At 38.3% G+C, this 15,715-nt stretch overlaps 1 protein-coding gene across 1 annotated transcript in view; it reads left to right on the forward strand.

The window, feature by feature from the left end:
• The window catches only part of LOC139730507 (uncharacterized), a 217,118-nt gene that overhangs the window by 121,599 nt on the left and 79,804 nt on the right, over nucleotides 1-15,715 (forward strand). The window contains 15 exon segments of the mRNA XM_071641346.1: nucleotides 836-949; nucleotides 1,620-2,417; nucleotides 3,250-3,363; nucleotides 4,315-4,428; nucleotides 4,800-4,913; nucleotides 5,413-5,526; nucleotides 6,708-6,821; nucleotides 8,176-8,289; nucleotides 8,893-9,006; nucleotides 10,074-10,187; nucleotides 10,677-10,790; nucleotides 11,618-11,956; nucleotides 12,484-12,597; nucleotides 13,598-13,711; nucleotides 15,518-15,631. Of these exon segments, the coding sequence (XP_071497447.1) occupies nucleotides 836-949; nucleotides 1,620-2,417; nucleotides 3,250-3,363; nucleotides 4,315-4,428; nucleotides 4,800-4,913; nucleotides 5,413-5,526; nucleotides 6,708-6,821; nucleotides 8,176-8,289; nucleotides 8,893-9,006; nucleotides 10,074-10,187; nucleotides 10,677-10,790; nucleotides 11,618-11,956; nucleotides 12,484-12,597; nucleotides 13,598-13,711; nucleotides 15,518-15,631 (2,619 nt within the window).

A 15,715-nucleotide genomic window follows, 5' to 3' on the forward strand; every position in this document is an offset into this window, starting at 1 on the left:
TTTTTGTAAGTCATAGAGATCTTCAATCACTTTTCTTGCTTGCACGTATTATTCACGACTGTGTATCTCTGTTTTTTTCACCACAAGAGCCCTGCAAATATTCAATTTTCCAGTCTTATGATACTAAACAAGACTTAATGTTACACAGCTTGATTCTATCAGGATCACTGAAGTGTGTGTATTACATTTCTCTTCTACTGTAAATGTATTCTTGGATTCTTCTATGTCCTGCTATGATATAGAGACATGTGCAGGACTCTATTTTGTTTCCTTTCTTTCTTCTAAGCATTTGTGCTGTGCTGGTGTAGTACTCTATCATCTTGTTCCCATATTTGTCCCTTCTATTTTGTTACACTGATTAAGTCTGCATTCATCCCATAGGCTTGCTAAGATACACTGTACCACACACAGCTGCACTTTATAAGGCCTTACCTCTGTAGATTGCAGTCTTACTCTAATGTCAGTACTTGTAGTCATTCTTCACACTGGGAGTATCAAGAAACTTTATCTGCAACCATACAGTCATCTTATGACTTTGGCAGAGGTTCATTGTCAGATGAATAGCCAGACAAATTGCATTTCTACCAACAAATAGCAACATGATATGGAACAAAGGAATATAAAGCTACAAAACCAAATATGAATGATCCCTTGTGGCAAATTACCAGCATTGGCAAACCACAAAAATATGCTCAAATATCTGCAAACATGAACCCACACAATCACTCACATGCAGACACACATACAGTGGTTCTGTGGTGACAAACGTAATAACCTCTACAATGTTTTTGTGAGTGCATGCACTTTCTCTTCTCCCTTGTCCATCACACTATAGAGGTGCTTTCCTGCCTCAATGCAACCTGCCTGAATGGGGCAACTTGTGTTGAAACTGGGCGTGGCTTTTTCTGTCTCTGTCCTCCTGGCTGGACTGGTCAATCTTGTGAACTTGGTATATATGCACCTTCCTGATCTTCTGAAGAGTATAACTGTATAATTCTACTATATACTTCTGTTTCCCTCTTTTTCTATCTCTCTACATGTACCTCTCTTTTTCCCTCTCTCTGTTTTACCATCAAATCACACATCTATATTGATATTTCCCTTGTGCTGTAATTCCTACGATTACCATTGTAATGTAAAATTACCAAAATAATGTGTTCTTACAAGTGCTGCTGCAGAGTAGAAATAAGCAGAAGGATATATCACAATGTCAAAGTATGCAAATCACATAGTAGCAACATATAATGGCTGTATCATCAAATGCAATACAAATAGTACTGTGTGTCAAATTCCAAGTAGGTTGACTGTGAGTAATAGTGTGTGTGGTAGCATGTCAATCATTCATCCTTTCTCACAATTGATGTTTCACTTGTTTACAGTTGATAGTTGTGTTACCTGTTGTCTAGACATGTCACAGAGTAGGTCTTTTTGCACATAGTCCTGAAAGTTTGTTGTGGCTTTTCTGCAAAGGAGTTTGAAGTTTAAGGAAGCTTGATGTACTTTGTGAATTGTTGTGTCCAATTGCTGTGCTTCAATCTGTTTTGTCCACCCTACCATCTTATTCTCTTTCCCAAACTCTTCTGGTGCAATTTTGCTGTGCTGCACCAAAACACTAACAGAAATCATGGAATGTGAAAGCGGTCCCTGCCTTAATGGAGCAACCTGTGTAGATCTCATCGATGGATACGAGTGCCAGTGTCCAGTGGGCTGGACCGGCACAAATTGTGAGGAGGACATCGACGAGTGTGCAGCAGATGTTTGCCAGAACGGCGCAGAATGTAACAACATTGACGGAGGTTATGAGTGCGTCTGTGCCGCGGGTTGGCAAGGAACCAACTGCGAGTTTGACATCTTGGAATGCGCCAGCAATCCATGCCTGAACAATGCAACCTGCTCTGAGCTCACCGACGGCTACACCTGCATCTGTGCAGACGGTTACAACGGCACCAACTGCGAGGTGGATATCAACGAGTGTGCCAGCGACCCCTGCCTTAATGGTGCCACCTGTCAAGACAATGTGGGCGGCTACGAATGCCAGTGTGCCAACGGGTGGGACGGTAACCGCTGTGAAAATGAAGTCCTAGAATGCATGAGTAACCCATGCCTCAACGGTGCAACATGCATTGACCTGATTGGAGACTATGAGTGCCGCTGCCCGTCTGGACTGATGGGACTCAACTGCGAATTCGAGATCGACGAATGCCTCTCCGATCCCTGCCTCAACAATGCAACCTGCACAGATTTCTTTGACGGTTATGAGTGCAACTGCACAGAGGGTTACAATGGAACCAACTGTGAGATCAGGGTCGTAGATTGCACCGAAGATCCCTGTCTAAATGGTGCCACCTGCCTCGACTTGGAGTCTGGCTATCAGTGTGTCTGCGCTGATGGATGGATGGGCAGAGATTGTGAAGAGGGTTTGTCAATAACTTCATTCTTTCGCATCACCTGTCATGAAAATGACATATTTCAGAATATGTAGCACCTTTCCTCTCACAATAAACACATGTCTTTCAATGAGAATTAGTTTAAGTGTGATAAATCATGGTTGAAAGGTAAGCCAGTTGCAGCAATTGTGTTTGTTATTGTTGTTTGCCTGAAGTGACCTTAACATTTGAAGTGATTGCACACCTACATTGTATTCATTTTCTTCTTGTACAGCTTAGATACAGTTACATCCAATGCATGTGGCATGAGTAGAGAGTGTATAATTGTATCTCATTGTGTAGGGTGTGATACAGTTGGAAGCTCGATGCAGATTCTGTTCAAGTTATATGATCATTGCAATTCATCAGATGGAACACCAAGGAACTTTACCACAATCCAATCTTTAACGACTTAGGAACCTGTGCGGTGTGATTTTGAAGCATTTGTTCATTTTTGTCTGTATACATGTATGTTATTCAAGTTAAACATCATGGTAAAGCTCAAATTTATTTTCTTTAAAAACACCCCAGGGATTACATTATTGTTACTGGTATGTGAATTTTTCAATCTGCAGATTCTCAGTTATGTTAGAGAAGGATTAGTGCATGTACAATTTTGAAAACAGTCACATCAGAAGAAAAAATTTACCTCAGAATCCTCTCAACAATCAATCATAAAATCATATTGGCTCACGTAAGTTGTACTGAAGGTATCTTTACCGGACACAAATGTTGATATTTTTTTTCCCCTTTTCACCAACATTTTCATGCTCGTATCAAAATGTAACCTTGCTTCATTTCATATCTTGCTCACTTCCTTCAGAAATCAATGAGTGCAGCAGCAACCCTTGTCAAAATGGAGCAACCTGTATTGATGTCGTATCTGGATATGTGTGCCAGTGCCCAGCAGGATATGAAGGAACTCTTTGTGAACAAGGTACCCTGTAGAATCAAGTGGATATAAAATTATGCTTGGAAAAAAAAGGCTGCAATTTCAGTACTTTCAATCCCTAACATTTTGTTCAAGCCTAATCCATTTTTGTGATAGTAGTTTCAATATGATTTCAGTTTGGCAAAATGTTTTGCTTTTTAAAGGACAAGTCCACCTTCATATACATAAGGATTGAGAGAATGCAGTAATATTAGTAGAACACATCAGTGAAAGTTTGAGGAAAATTGGACACTCCGTTCAAAAGTTAAGAATATTTTAAGTATCTGCACAGTCACTGCTGGAAGAGAAGACTACAATGTACTACAGTGTATGATGTCACATGCATACAACTACATTGTATATAAGGAAAATAAAAAGAGAATTTCACAAAACTTTACTCTTTGAATAAAGTGCACAGTTCTTCCACTTGCTACTGACGTATGTTTAGGGTAATATTATTCCCCCTGCCTTCTGAAAGAGAGAAGTCGAGTGTTCTTTTGTTATGCTAGAAAAATGGAAATATGTTGAATTTTCTTTATTCTTTCTTTATATCGTTGTACTCATGTGACATCACAAACTATAGTAGTCTTCTCATCCAGCAATGACTGAGCAGAAACTTCAAAAATTCATAACTTTTTAACGGATTGTCCGATTTTTCTCAAACTCTCACTGATATGTTCTACTAATATTGCTGCATTCACTCAACCCACATGTCTATGAAGGTGAACTTGTCCTTTGAAGACCCAGCATTCTGTCACTATTCTACTTCGTTCAATACTAGTTCAATAGAGTGTTTTCCAAATGCCATACAGTAGCTCCTACTGCAGGCCAGAACACTATTTCATGGTACATTGCTGCATAATCAATTTCCAGTGTTTGAATAAAAAAAGATTGTCTGATTTGATTCAAGATGATCATTATGCATATAATTATGTGTACTTGTTTCCCTCTGTATAGACATCAATGAGTGTGATTCCAACCCTTGCGTGAATGGAGCTACCTGTATTGAGGGCTTGGCCAACTTTGAATGTGTCTGTGCACCTGGTTGGCAAGGACTGCGCTGTGAGGAAGGTAAACATGCAAAACTTATGCATTTTTGATCTCCGTATTTGGTTTGTCAAGAGATGTGCCGTGGACCCAATATTTCCCTTCTATTCACAGATTAATGCTCCCATATGGTGATAAGCAGCTGATAATTCAACATTATGTCTAGATACTATCTGTAGGCATTATGCAGTTGTTAAGAGTCTTTCATCATTTTAAGATTTTTTTTTTTGTTAGTGGGACAGGGATTATTTTGTTGTACAGTATCTGTGTTCTCTAACTCACTACATATATGTCAAATTAAAGCTGCCCAGTAGTCAATGTCATAGTTTGTAACAAAGTATCAATGCAAACTGCATTCTTTCATTTGCTATGTGATGCTTTCATCGCACCATCAGAGATCTTGGAGTGCTCTAGCGATCCATGCCAGAATGGAGGAACATGCAATGAGCTCATCAATGGCTACACATGCACATGTGCTCCAGGTTGGACAGGTTTAACTTGTGATGAAGGTAAGACAAAATGGAACATTGCATTGAAAATACACTGACACAAAATGATACAGAATAGTACATAAGCAGACAGTCAGATACACACACAAACAATACACACCCAACACATACCCCTTATCATTATTCCAAAAGACAACTTGTACTATTTCATTTCGTGCATCTTCATCCTCTCTGTACAATGTACATTCAAGCCTGAAAAGAAGTGTCACTGTCTATTCAGCAACAAGGACCTTTGTACTTCCTTTCGTTGTCTTTTTCATTTTTGGCAGGTTTGTTTGTTTGGGATTTTTTTAAGCAAGAGAATATTAATCAGATCAGCAGTTGCAATCTCACAAATTTCATTTGCTGAGGAGACAAACTAAAGAAAATTTTCACCTCAGTTTTTTTTTCTTTTTTTCTTTTTTACACTTTCCTCTTTTGTAGAGCTAGCTGCACCAAATTGTAAAACTGATGTTTTCGATTCCTCACATCTATCCTTTTCTGAATCTATTATCAAAAGAAATCATGGAGTGTATGAGCAATCCATGCCAAAATGGGGCCACCTGTGTGGATCTTCTACCAGGCTACATGTGTAGATGTGTGGCAGGCTGGGAAGGCATCAACTGTGAGCTCGGTAAGCATCAAATCTTATCATTTGATAAAACTTGTATTGAATATATGCACTGTGTTGAGGCCACATGTAGAAAGAGCTGCCAAGTGCCCCTGATTCTACAGGAGGCTTCCTGGAAGCTTCAATACCTCTTCCTGCCTGGATAAGAAAATATGAAAATCTCTATGATTTGGGAATTTTTATTTCCCATTCAGTCATGTGTAGCACACAAGTATCTCCGCGACGACTCTTAATTGGAATCTCAGTGATTCCGATGTTCATGTGTGAATATTGGCAGCCCTGCATGCTCATGACCTCAATCTAAACTTTATCTCAGATCTTGCTGTGTGTGGAAATTGCACTTTGTGTCACATGTTGCACTTCTGTTTGATTGAGTGCGAGACAATGATTCTACAATTTGAACTTCTCATTTTGGCAGGAGTAAGAACAAATGACATTTTATGCTATGTACAGTTTGTATCCATAAGGGCAAGTCAAGCTTGGAAAGATCCTTGATTTACAGACTGAAGTAAATGCAGTACTCTCTTTCTTGAACAATTCTTCCCCAAAGTGCTGCCAAGTCTGTCGTTGAAAAGGAAAAAACAAGGGTACCTCAATTGATGTACATTACTGTGCATTTTAATTCATTATAGAAATGGGGGAAAAAGTGTTCATAGTAGTACTCAGACTTCGAAATGCTACATTATTGAATTCACAATGCTGCATAATATTGTCTTTTGTGTTTTGCATTTAAAATGTGTTGTGTAGGACTGTTTTGAGACTGTATTTTCTCCAGAAAAACAAATGATTTTTTAGTAGCATATTTAAGGCAAAATGTCGGTTACATTGTAATCTAATAATCAAGGTTTGTTCTCTTTACCCACTGTTACATGTATATCTATGTGTACTCATTCCACTTCTATCCTACTATTGTATTATCATTGTCTTTTTGTGGCACATTTTGTTGTATTATCCCTCTGGTCCATCATTATGCGGTGTAATGTCCTGTTACTAATGTCACATGTGAATGTGGCAAATTCTGATCGTGGTATTTCCGGTCTATGTCTGTCCACCCGCCTCCACGAATCATCCCTCCCCTTTTTCCCTTGTCGTCTGCGATGTCCTGTCTCTCCAAACACACGCACACACACACTACACACACATGCACACACAATGCACGCACACCCTTTGATGTGCTGCTCCAGATGTCTTGGAATGTGCCAGTGACCCCTGCCTGAATGGAGCGACCTGTCTCGACCTCACAAACGGCTTCCAATGCCAGTGCCCCCAGGGATGGAATGGCACTGTCTGTCAGATTGGTAGGCATGCACTCGCTTCCTGGTTTGGTTCACATACAAAGTTTAGCCAGTGCTAATGACAAAAACAAATAAGCCTATGAAAAGACACCGTCCTTGTAGAAGAAGATAAGTGTGTTTATTTTTTTATTTAAAAAGGGATCGATTTCAAAGCAGAAATTGTTTAAAAAAGGAAGAAAAAGAGAAGTTGAATGATGTCACTGAAATTGTAGAACAAATTAGTTGTGCAATTAATGGTAAAAGTATTAAATGATATCAATTATTGGAGTGTTGACTATTTTGACCTTAAGTCATGAAATATGTGTGAAATTTCCAAGTCTTTTGATGAACACTTATGTAATGGGCACCTCCAAGAATTACCTCAATTCTGTAACAATGGTACTTACATATTTTAGGCATTATTCCTCATCTCTTTTGTGACAAAATATCACTTAATATCCCAAAATAAGACTTATTACTTACTTTTTTCAAGATAAACACTCCCATGATAGGTTACAAACATTAGGTTAAGATCTTTAGATATGCGTTGTATGGACAGAAATTGAAAAATAACATTATTTTAGAGAGAGTAATTTGACCAATACAGTTACTCATCATAGACTCAGAAGAGCAGTTCAGTTAAGTTCTGACTTCTGTGAAGTCATTCTGAGCTTCCGCATAAAGAGTTCCTGTGACATTCATTATCTGTCTGACGTCAATCTTTTTTTTTTTCAAATATTTTATAGACTTACAGCGTAGATTGTACTTTTAGATCACAAGAGTCAGTGTGAAAAAATTTCCTCCAGTTTGCTGCAATGCAACACTTGTATATCTTCACAAATGTGCATATTTCCTTGTGTCATTATGCTGCACTGAACCTGAGCACAATCGTCCCTTGTCATTTGTGGCTACTGTGCCATACTAAAAATAATCTTTTGATGTGCTGTGACATTTGCGTAGTGATACTGTGTAACTCCTCAGGTAACAGTGCACTCTTGTGTGCGTTTGTGAATTTTAGACTTTGCAGTCACTTGCTATCATTTGATGCATTCAGCAGCTCCGAAAATGATTTTTTTCTTTCTCAGTGTACTAGTATAGTGCCTATGCTGTGATGCCCGAAGAATTCTTGCAAACAATTTCCATATGTATTGTAACCCAATTTCAACAATGCTTTTTTATTCTGTTGATGGTACAAACACGTAGAAATGGTTTTTGTACTCTGCATTTGTTAGAAGTTTAACAAAATAAAAGTCAACCTGAATTAACAAAGTATTGAAGCTCATTTAAAGACCCCTTTGAAAATAACCGTTGAATATCTGAAATGTGCAAGTTTGTGCTTGTTAATTATTTCAATCTATTACCTCATACATCACCACAGAATTGCTAGAATGCATGAGCAATCCTTGTCAGAATGGAGCAACCTGTTCTGAGCTTATTGGTGGCTATGAGTGCCAATGTGCTGAGGGATGGACAGGAACCAACTGTGAACTAGGTACACATGAATGCATTTTCCAATCATTTTCCCCATTAGATAGGTGCAAAGTCATTCAAGCAACGTGGTAGTATTTACCGTGTAGGCATCTGTATAACATGTGTGCAGTTACATTTTATAGCAGAGAGAATGAACATGTGCGTTTCTGATTGATTGTTGGTAGTTTTTTTTTTTTTGGGGGGGGGGGGGTTGGATTGGAATTTTTCAGATACGTCAGTATAGGAATTTTAACATTTTAATCCCGAAGTTTTTTTGTTCACAAAGAAGTACACTCACTCATGATACATTATCTATGCACATAGCATACAGTATTTGAGTGTATCAGACATTTGTCATCCTAACTGAATATTTGACTGTTATTGGATATGGAGTTAACAGTTAAAGTAGTATCAGGTGTTTGAATGATATAAATTTTTCATGAGCCATTAACAGATTAGATTGTGCAGATAATGAATAATGTCAAGTATATCAAAAAGCATGAAATACATGTACTACCATCCTCTTATTATGCTTTTTATTTAGCACGATATGTTTTGTACACTGATACTCTTTGTTGAAAATGAAAATGAATAAATGAAATCAAATGAAAATGTGTATTTGCAGAGGATACCGCTTGTTCCAGTGACCCTTGTCAAAATGGAGCTACATGCACAGCCTTTACCGGTGGCTTTCTCTGCGTCTGTGCCCCTGGCTATGAAGGAACGCTATGTGAAGGAGGTGAGCCCTCTATGGAGCCAAATGTCAACACTGTTTGGGTTTGATGCACAGTGTGTTTAACCATGCCAGTCAGACAGTGGGTTATGACATGTCTTTGTTGCAGCTGATCAAGACCATGGAAAGATTTGCGCAGCTACATGTTTGACCAAAGAAGTAAAATTTGTTTGCAATCCATTTTACAATCTCATGAAAGAGCACATTGTATAACATCCATGGGGGTAAGCTTGAACTTAAAAAGGTTTAATCTCAGTAGAGCCTTAAATTATGTAGTTGCATGTTTTGAATAAAAATTTATCAACAATGATGCTTGTAATTTGGTACTGCAATATTCGGCTCTTTATATTCCTGTGCAGATTTACAACTGACATTACTGTATAAGCTGTTATTTTTGTGAGGGTTTAATTTTCACGAATTTTGCAAATCACCATTGGATTGCAAATTAAACAAAATGTTGCAATACGCTATGGTACCAATGCATTTATGGTAACTTTGGTGTCAATTTGCGAAAACAACATCTTGCGAAAACATGTGTGACCTCCTAATTCGCGAAAATATCTGTATGCAAAAATAACAGCTTATACAGTACATGATCTCCTGCAAATTTATTTGAGATTTTTGTTTGAATACTATGGGAAATTGTATTTGCTACTTATTGGGTGTTCATAAAGCAATCTACCACAAAATATGATGTAGAATTACAGTAAAATGCATTCTTCAGAAGGATTGAAGTATTTTCTGTACAATGAAAAATCCACATTTTAGGGATTACAGTACATCATCAAAAGTGGCTACAATTGTACATGGACAGAGAAAGAAGCTCATCATTGTTCAAGACTAGTAAATTTTTCTACATGTATTTTGCTTTCATTGAGTGAAAAGTTGATTGAGTGAAAATTCTGATGAATGGATTTATAATTCTTTGTTGAATGCAATGCAATGGAGAAACTTAGATTTCATTAGCATTGCCCTCCTGTTATATATCTATGTTTAGTTCATACAATTACATTTAATTTTATTGGTTTGTTGTGCAAGTAATGTTTTATTCATTGGGGATGTTTTTGCATCAGATATCAACGAGTGTGACCCCAACCCGTGCCAGAATGGAGCCATCTGTACTGAAGGGATCGCATCTTTCTTCTGCGAGTGTCCTCCAGGCTGGACTGGAACCACATGTGCCGATGGTGAGACTCCTTTCACACAATGTACATATGTATCTCACTCGCAGTGCCAATGATATGATTTCTGCACATCCGAAAAATTGTAGGATATGCCCCGAGATTGTCCAATCATACCAGTGTTCACTTCTGAATTATGAAGTACAATGTACCAATAAGATTTAATATTCAAGTATAATGAAAGATGTTTATATTAGCCATTACAGTGTATGTAGTCAAAAAAATATCTTGAGATGCAGTGGCGGATCCAGAGGGGGGCGCAACCGGCGCACGCCCCCCCCCTCTTTATTTTTCGTAAAAAACAAAAGAAATAAAAAGAAAAACAATGAAATGAAACCCGGAAGTGGCAACAGAAATATCAGTCACGCCCCCCCCCCCCCCCCTGTACAGAATTCCTGGATCCGCCCCTGAGATGGATAAATTCTTCTTCAATGTTCTCGTTTCCCCTGCTGATGACAATATGTGCATTATATTGTTTGTGTACACTCTATACAGACATAGCGGAATGTGTCAGCAACCCGTGCCAGAACAACGGCACCTGTGTGGATATCAACCAGGCCTTTGTCTGCCTTTGTCCACCTGGCTACTCAGGGACACTCTGTCAAGAAGGTAAAAAACATTTTGTGTGTGTGTGTGTGTGTGTGTGTGTGCGCGTAATTCTTTCCAGGTTCTCTTGGCTGGTTTATGTTTCAAATCAACCTTGTTGAATCTGTGAGCTGCTGCACAGGATGTGTGCTGTGTGATGATCTTTGTAACACTTAGAATAATTATCTGACAACGACCAAGTTACCTGTCTTCTGTTTTGCACTCTATCTTTTTAAAATGTGTCAGTGTGCAGCTGTGATGGCTTCTAGCACATCTACGTTGAACCTCTTTTTTTTATTCTTTCTTTCTAAAATGATATATGAGCTTTGCAGTGCAGTTTCAACCTTTGCAGCTTTACTGTCTTACACTCTGATTACACCTTCGCCATGTGTCTATAATCTTCCATTAATGGATGCCTGTATCTTGTATTGCATTTCAACTGTTACAGTGAGATGAGTCCTTGCTCCTTCGATTGAAAACCTTTATGCACAAAACATTTGAATAGTGGTGCAGTAGTCCAATTCTATCACCTTAGTTCCTTTTCTTCTGGAATGATTCTGCAATAACGGTGTTGTTATTTCTGTTTTGACACTTTCATGTCTACACGTATGTAACAAATCCTTTTAGCTTTAGGAAAATAGATGAATATATTTTTCTTTAGTCATCACTTTGGAATGGAATAATTTGCAGCATATTCGAGCTAACATGCATGGTTATTCACATATTTGCTGTCAATCTATGCACAGTTAGAATATACCACCTTCGGAATGATACACTTTGCTTTGCTGATATGCTTTATCTGCTAGCTCTCTCTTTATGCACATTTCTTTTCTACCTATTCACTGTCCTAGAATTTTCAGAGTGCCTTATTAACCCTTGCCTGAATGGTGGCATGTGCTATAACTTCACGGATGGGGTTGTTTGTGATTGTGCACCGGGCTACAATGGCACATTCTGCGAAATTGTCGTCAGTTGCGCGAACGATCCGTGCCAGAATGGTGCGGCCTGCATGGACGGGAGTGCGGGATACGAGTGCCTGTGCCAAGACGGCTGGGAAGGCCGCAACTGTGAGACGGAGATCGACGAATGCCAGCAAATGAGTTGCCTAAATGGAGCCACCTGCATTGACCTGGTTGCTGGCTTTGTGTGCTTGTGCCCTCCTGCCTATAGAGGGAGCTTTTGTGAAATACGTACGACTATATTCCCTAGAATCTTAACATGCAATATATTGTGAAATGTGCATTGAATTGGGGTAATGTTCCTTCATATCCTCTTTATATAGTTCAGATGCTGTGCACAAGCTTAATGTTTATTTGAAAATGGCACTGTAAGATAAAACAGCTCATGAAATAGTGAACATTACCTGAAATCCTTAAAGTGTGTATAACATTTATACTTACACAATTTTACTTGGGAGGACATGGCATTTTTACTTTCTTCGTAACTTACAAACATTATGTTGCTCACAGTGGATGGAAGTCTAAAAATAAAATGATGCAAGTTGACTGCAGTAAATACATTGTAGGATAATATGCTATAGTGAACTCTGGAACATTGTCAACTAAGTGTACATGTACATGTTTTTGGTTTTTCCATCTTTTTCGATCTTTGTTTATTAATTCAAAGAGACCCACATACAATGTATGTGCCACAAGTACCCAGATATTCTCCCACTGACAATGTTTGCTTCATATTTCCTGTGTTTCTTCGTCCTTAGAAATCATGGAATGTGACAGCGATCCCTGTCAAAACAATGCTACATGTGTAGATGGCATTGCACGCTACGAGTGCGTCTGCCAGCCGGGATGGACTGGTACAAATTGTGACATTGGTGAGTAACCTACATATTCTGCATGGAAGATGATAGCAGTATTACTTGTCAAGATGAAATGATGGAATAGTTTATTGACAAACATCCAAATGTGGTAGATCCATCTTCAGGTAACTACAAAATTAAGCAAAAGACAAATTCAAGACTTGAAGTTGAAGTTGAAGGTTATTGACTCAACGACCCTCATAGGGTATGGGAGTACAGTACCAATTGCAAATTATTATGAACAAAATAGAATAATTTCAAATACAATTTGCATAAATGTATGTTATGAATAATGCTTTATACAAATGTAAATCTATTTCTATAAAATCATGAACAATGCAGGCACTGCCTGATGCAAATATTCATACAAAGGATACATAGAATATACTAAAACAAACAAAATAATAAAGTGTACAGTAACTAATGAAATAAGGACATTATTACTTCACAAAACTTCAAGGTAAGTCTTTTTCTAATTGGAATTAAACAATTGATTGTATAATGATCGTATTACTCATGATTAAGTAGAATTCTTATACCTTGCGTCATTAAAGCCACAATGGTGTGTATCTTAGCAGTCACACTGAAGTTTTTTAACATCAATATTTAATTCTATATGATGGAGTTTCCTTTCAAAAGTCACTTTTGATTTCTTTCAATCCATCATAAATTAGTCAGCTTCATTTCAAGTGTTCTGTACATTTGTAAGGTGTATCCTGCTACTTCACAAAGGTATTTTGTGAACTGATTTTGTACATGGCGCAATATTATGACTACTACATACATCTTGTTGATGGGCTCCTGTGGTAAGAATTAATAATGTGCAGTGTTATTCATCAAAAGAAATCATATCGATACTGTAGGCCTACATTATTTTTAAGTTGCTCTTGGTCCAGTATTGTAATTATCTGAGAAATATGGAAGATTTCAATTGTCTTATGCAAATAACACGCAAGAGTGAAAATCACATAACATGTCAAGCATTATCTCTGTCACTTCCCTTTTCTCTGTTCAGACATTCTGGAGTGTGCCAGTGACCCCTGTGTCAATGGAGCAACCTGTGTAGACCTCACCAACGGTTACCAATGTCTGTGTGCGACAGGTTGGACCGGAACACATTGTGAAAATGGTGGGTCCTCATTCTTCTCTAAAACTGACTTGCGTTCAATCATAAATCCATCCACACCGTAATAGTGGTAGTACTGGCATTGATGCAAGAACAGCAACTGAAAGAAAACAATAAGTGTACATTGTGTTGCCTTTTTTTCACTGTGTATGGGTTCCTGTTTGATTTGTAGAAGGCAGTCCATGCATTGACTGGTTGATTCAGCACTCGGGTTGCATGGAGTAAATTAAGATGCTCTCAGTAATGGGAGTCTACACAGAAAGTGCAATTGAATAGGGGACATGTGCCAGTTCATGATATTTATACCCCCGCCAAACGAAGTTTGAAGGGGGTATATAGGAATCAGCGGACGGTCGGTCGGGCGGTCGGTCGGGCGGTCGGGCGGTCGGTCGGGCGGTCGGTCCGTTGCAAATCTTGCGTCGCGAACTACTTCCTCAGTTTTCAACCGATTCCCATAAAACTTGGCACAGATGTGCGCCTTGGGTTGTAGATGTGCAAGACGTATTTTTTGACAGTACCCAAAAGTACGTTGCCATGGTAACGGCATATTATGGGCAAAAATGGGTACAAATCTTGCGTCGCGAACTACTTCCTCAGTTTTCAACCGATTCCCATAAAACTTGGCACAGATGTGTGCCTTGGGTTGTAGATGTGCAAGACGTATTTTTTGACAGTACCCAAAAGTACGTTGCCATGGTAACGGCATATTATGGGCAAAAATGGGTACAAATCTTGCGTCGCGAACTCCTCCCATAGTTTTTGATCAATTTTTATGAAATTAGGTACAGATGTTCATCTGAATATGTTAATGTGCAAGACGCATATTTCCGCAGTGGCAAAAAGTGCGTTGCCATGGTAACGGCATGTTATTGGTAAAATATAGGGCAAAATGCTTCATGGCAAAACTGCTTCATCAGTGTTCTTCCAATTCTCATGGAATTCATATTGAATGTTTGTCTTAGGATATAGGTCAGCATGACACATTTCTTGACAGTGACAAAAAGTATGTTGCCATGGTAACAGCTCACATATTATGAGTCAAAATGATGGAAAATTTTGTATTGCAAACTACTTCCTCAGTTTTTGCCCAATTTCCATGAAACTTGGTACAGATGTGTGCCTTTGGTTGTAGATGTGCAAGACGCATTTTTCAACAGTACCCGAAAGTACGTTGCCATGGTAACGGCATATTAATGGCAGAAGATCAAGGAAAGATCTTGCGGATTTAACTACTTCCTCAGTTTTTTGACCAAAGCTTATCAAATGTTGTTTTGACCAAAGCTTATGAAATGTTGTTTGGTGGGGGTATAACCAGTCGCTGTAGCGACATTTCTAGTTTAAAAGAGGACCTACAGTGCACAGAAACTTTTGTAGTTGGCCATGTACAATGCAGTGTTTACTTATAAGCAAATTAAACAAAACTTTTTATTAAAAAAAAAATGGTTTCACATCACTTCTGATACTGTATACACAGTGTACATTTCACAGTCTTTTTATCTTTATTGTGAGTTTCATAAAATTGTCACTGCCAGAAGTTTTGCCTTTGGTAGAATGTATGCACTGCATAATGTCTTGGAATGTCGCGCATAAACTTTTCCCCTGAAAAAGACAAGTACTTATTTCTCATTCGACAGCTGTGGTTCTCAGTTGCAATTTGAACCATTTGTGAGATTCCCAATCCAAAAAAATACTAAAGTTGCAAGGTTGCAAGTCACATAACTTATTTAGTATTTCTTGCAGTAAGTTTCTTTCCAGATTATAACATGTGCAATATTCTTTTCTGTTTTAATTTTCTCACATTATTTAAAGAAATCATGGAATGCTTCAGCAATCCATGTGAAAATGGAGCCACCTGCTTGGACTTGATTGGTTTTTATGAGTGTCGCTGCCCTGCTGGCTGGACTGGTGTCAACTGTGAAACAGGTACAGTCTATCATCAGCACAAAAAAAAAAAATAATCATACAATAAAGATGATGAAGTCAGGACTGGTCTTCTCATCATTGCTT

The sequence above is a fragment of the Diadema antillarum genome, unplaced genomic scaffold, assembly GCF_040938485.1.
Source record: "Diadema antillarum isolate AM-2024a unplaced genomic scaffold, OU_Dant_1.0 seq00000319_RagTag, whole genome shotgun sequence".
NCBI classification, from domain to species: domain Eukaryota; kingdom Metazoa; phylum Echinodermata; class Echinoidea; order Diadematoida; family Diadematidae; genus Diadema; species Diadema antillarum.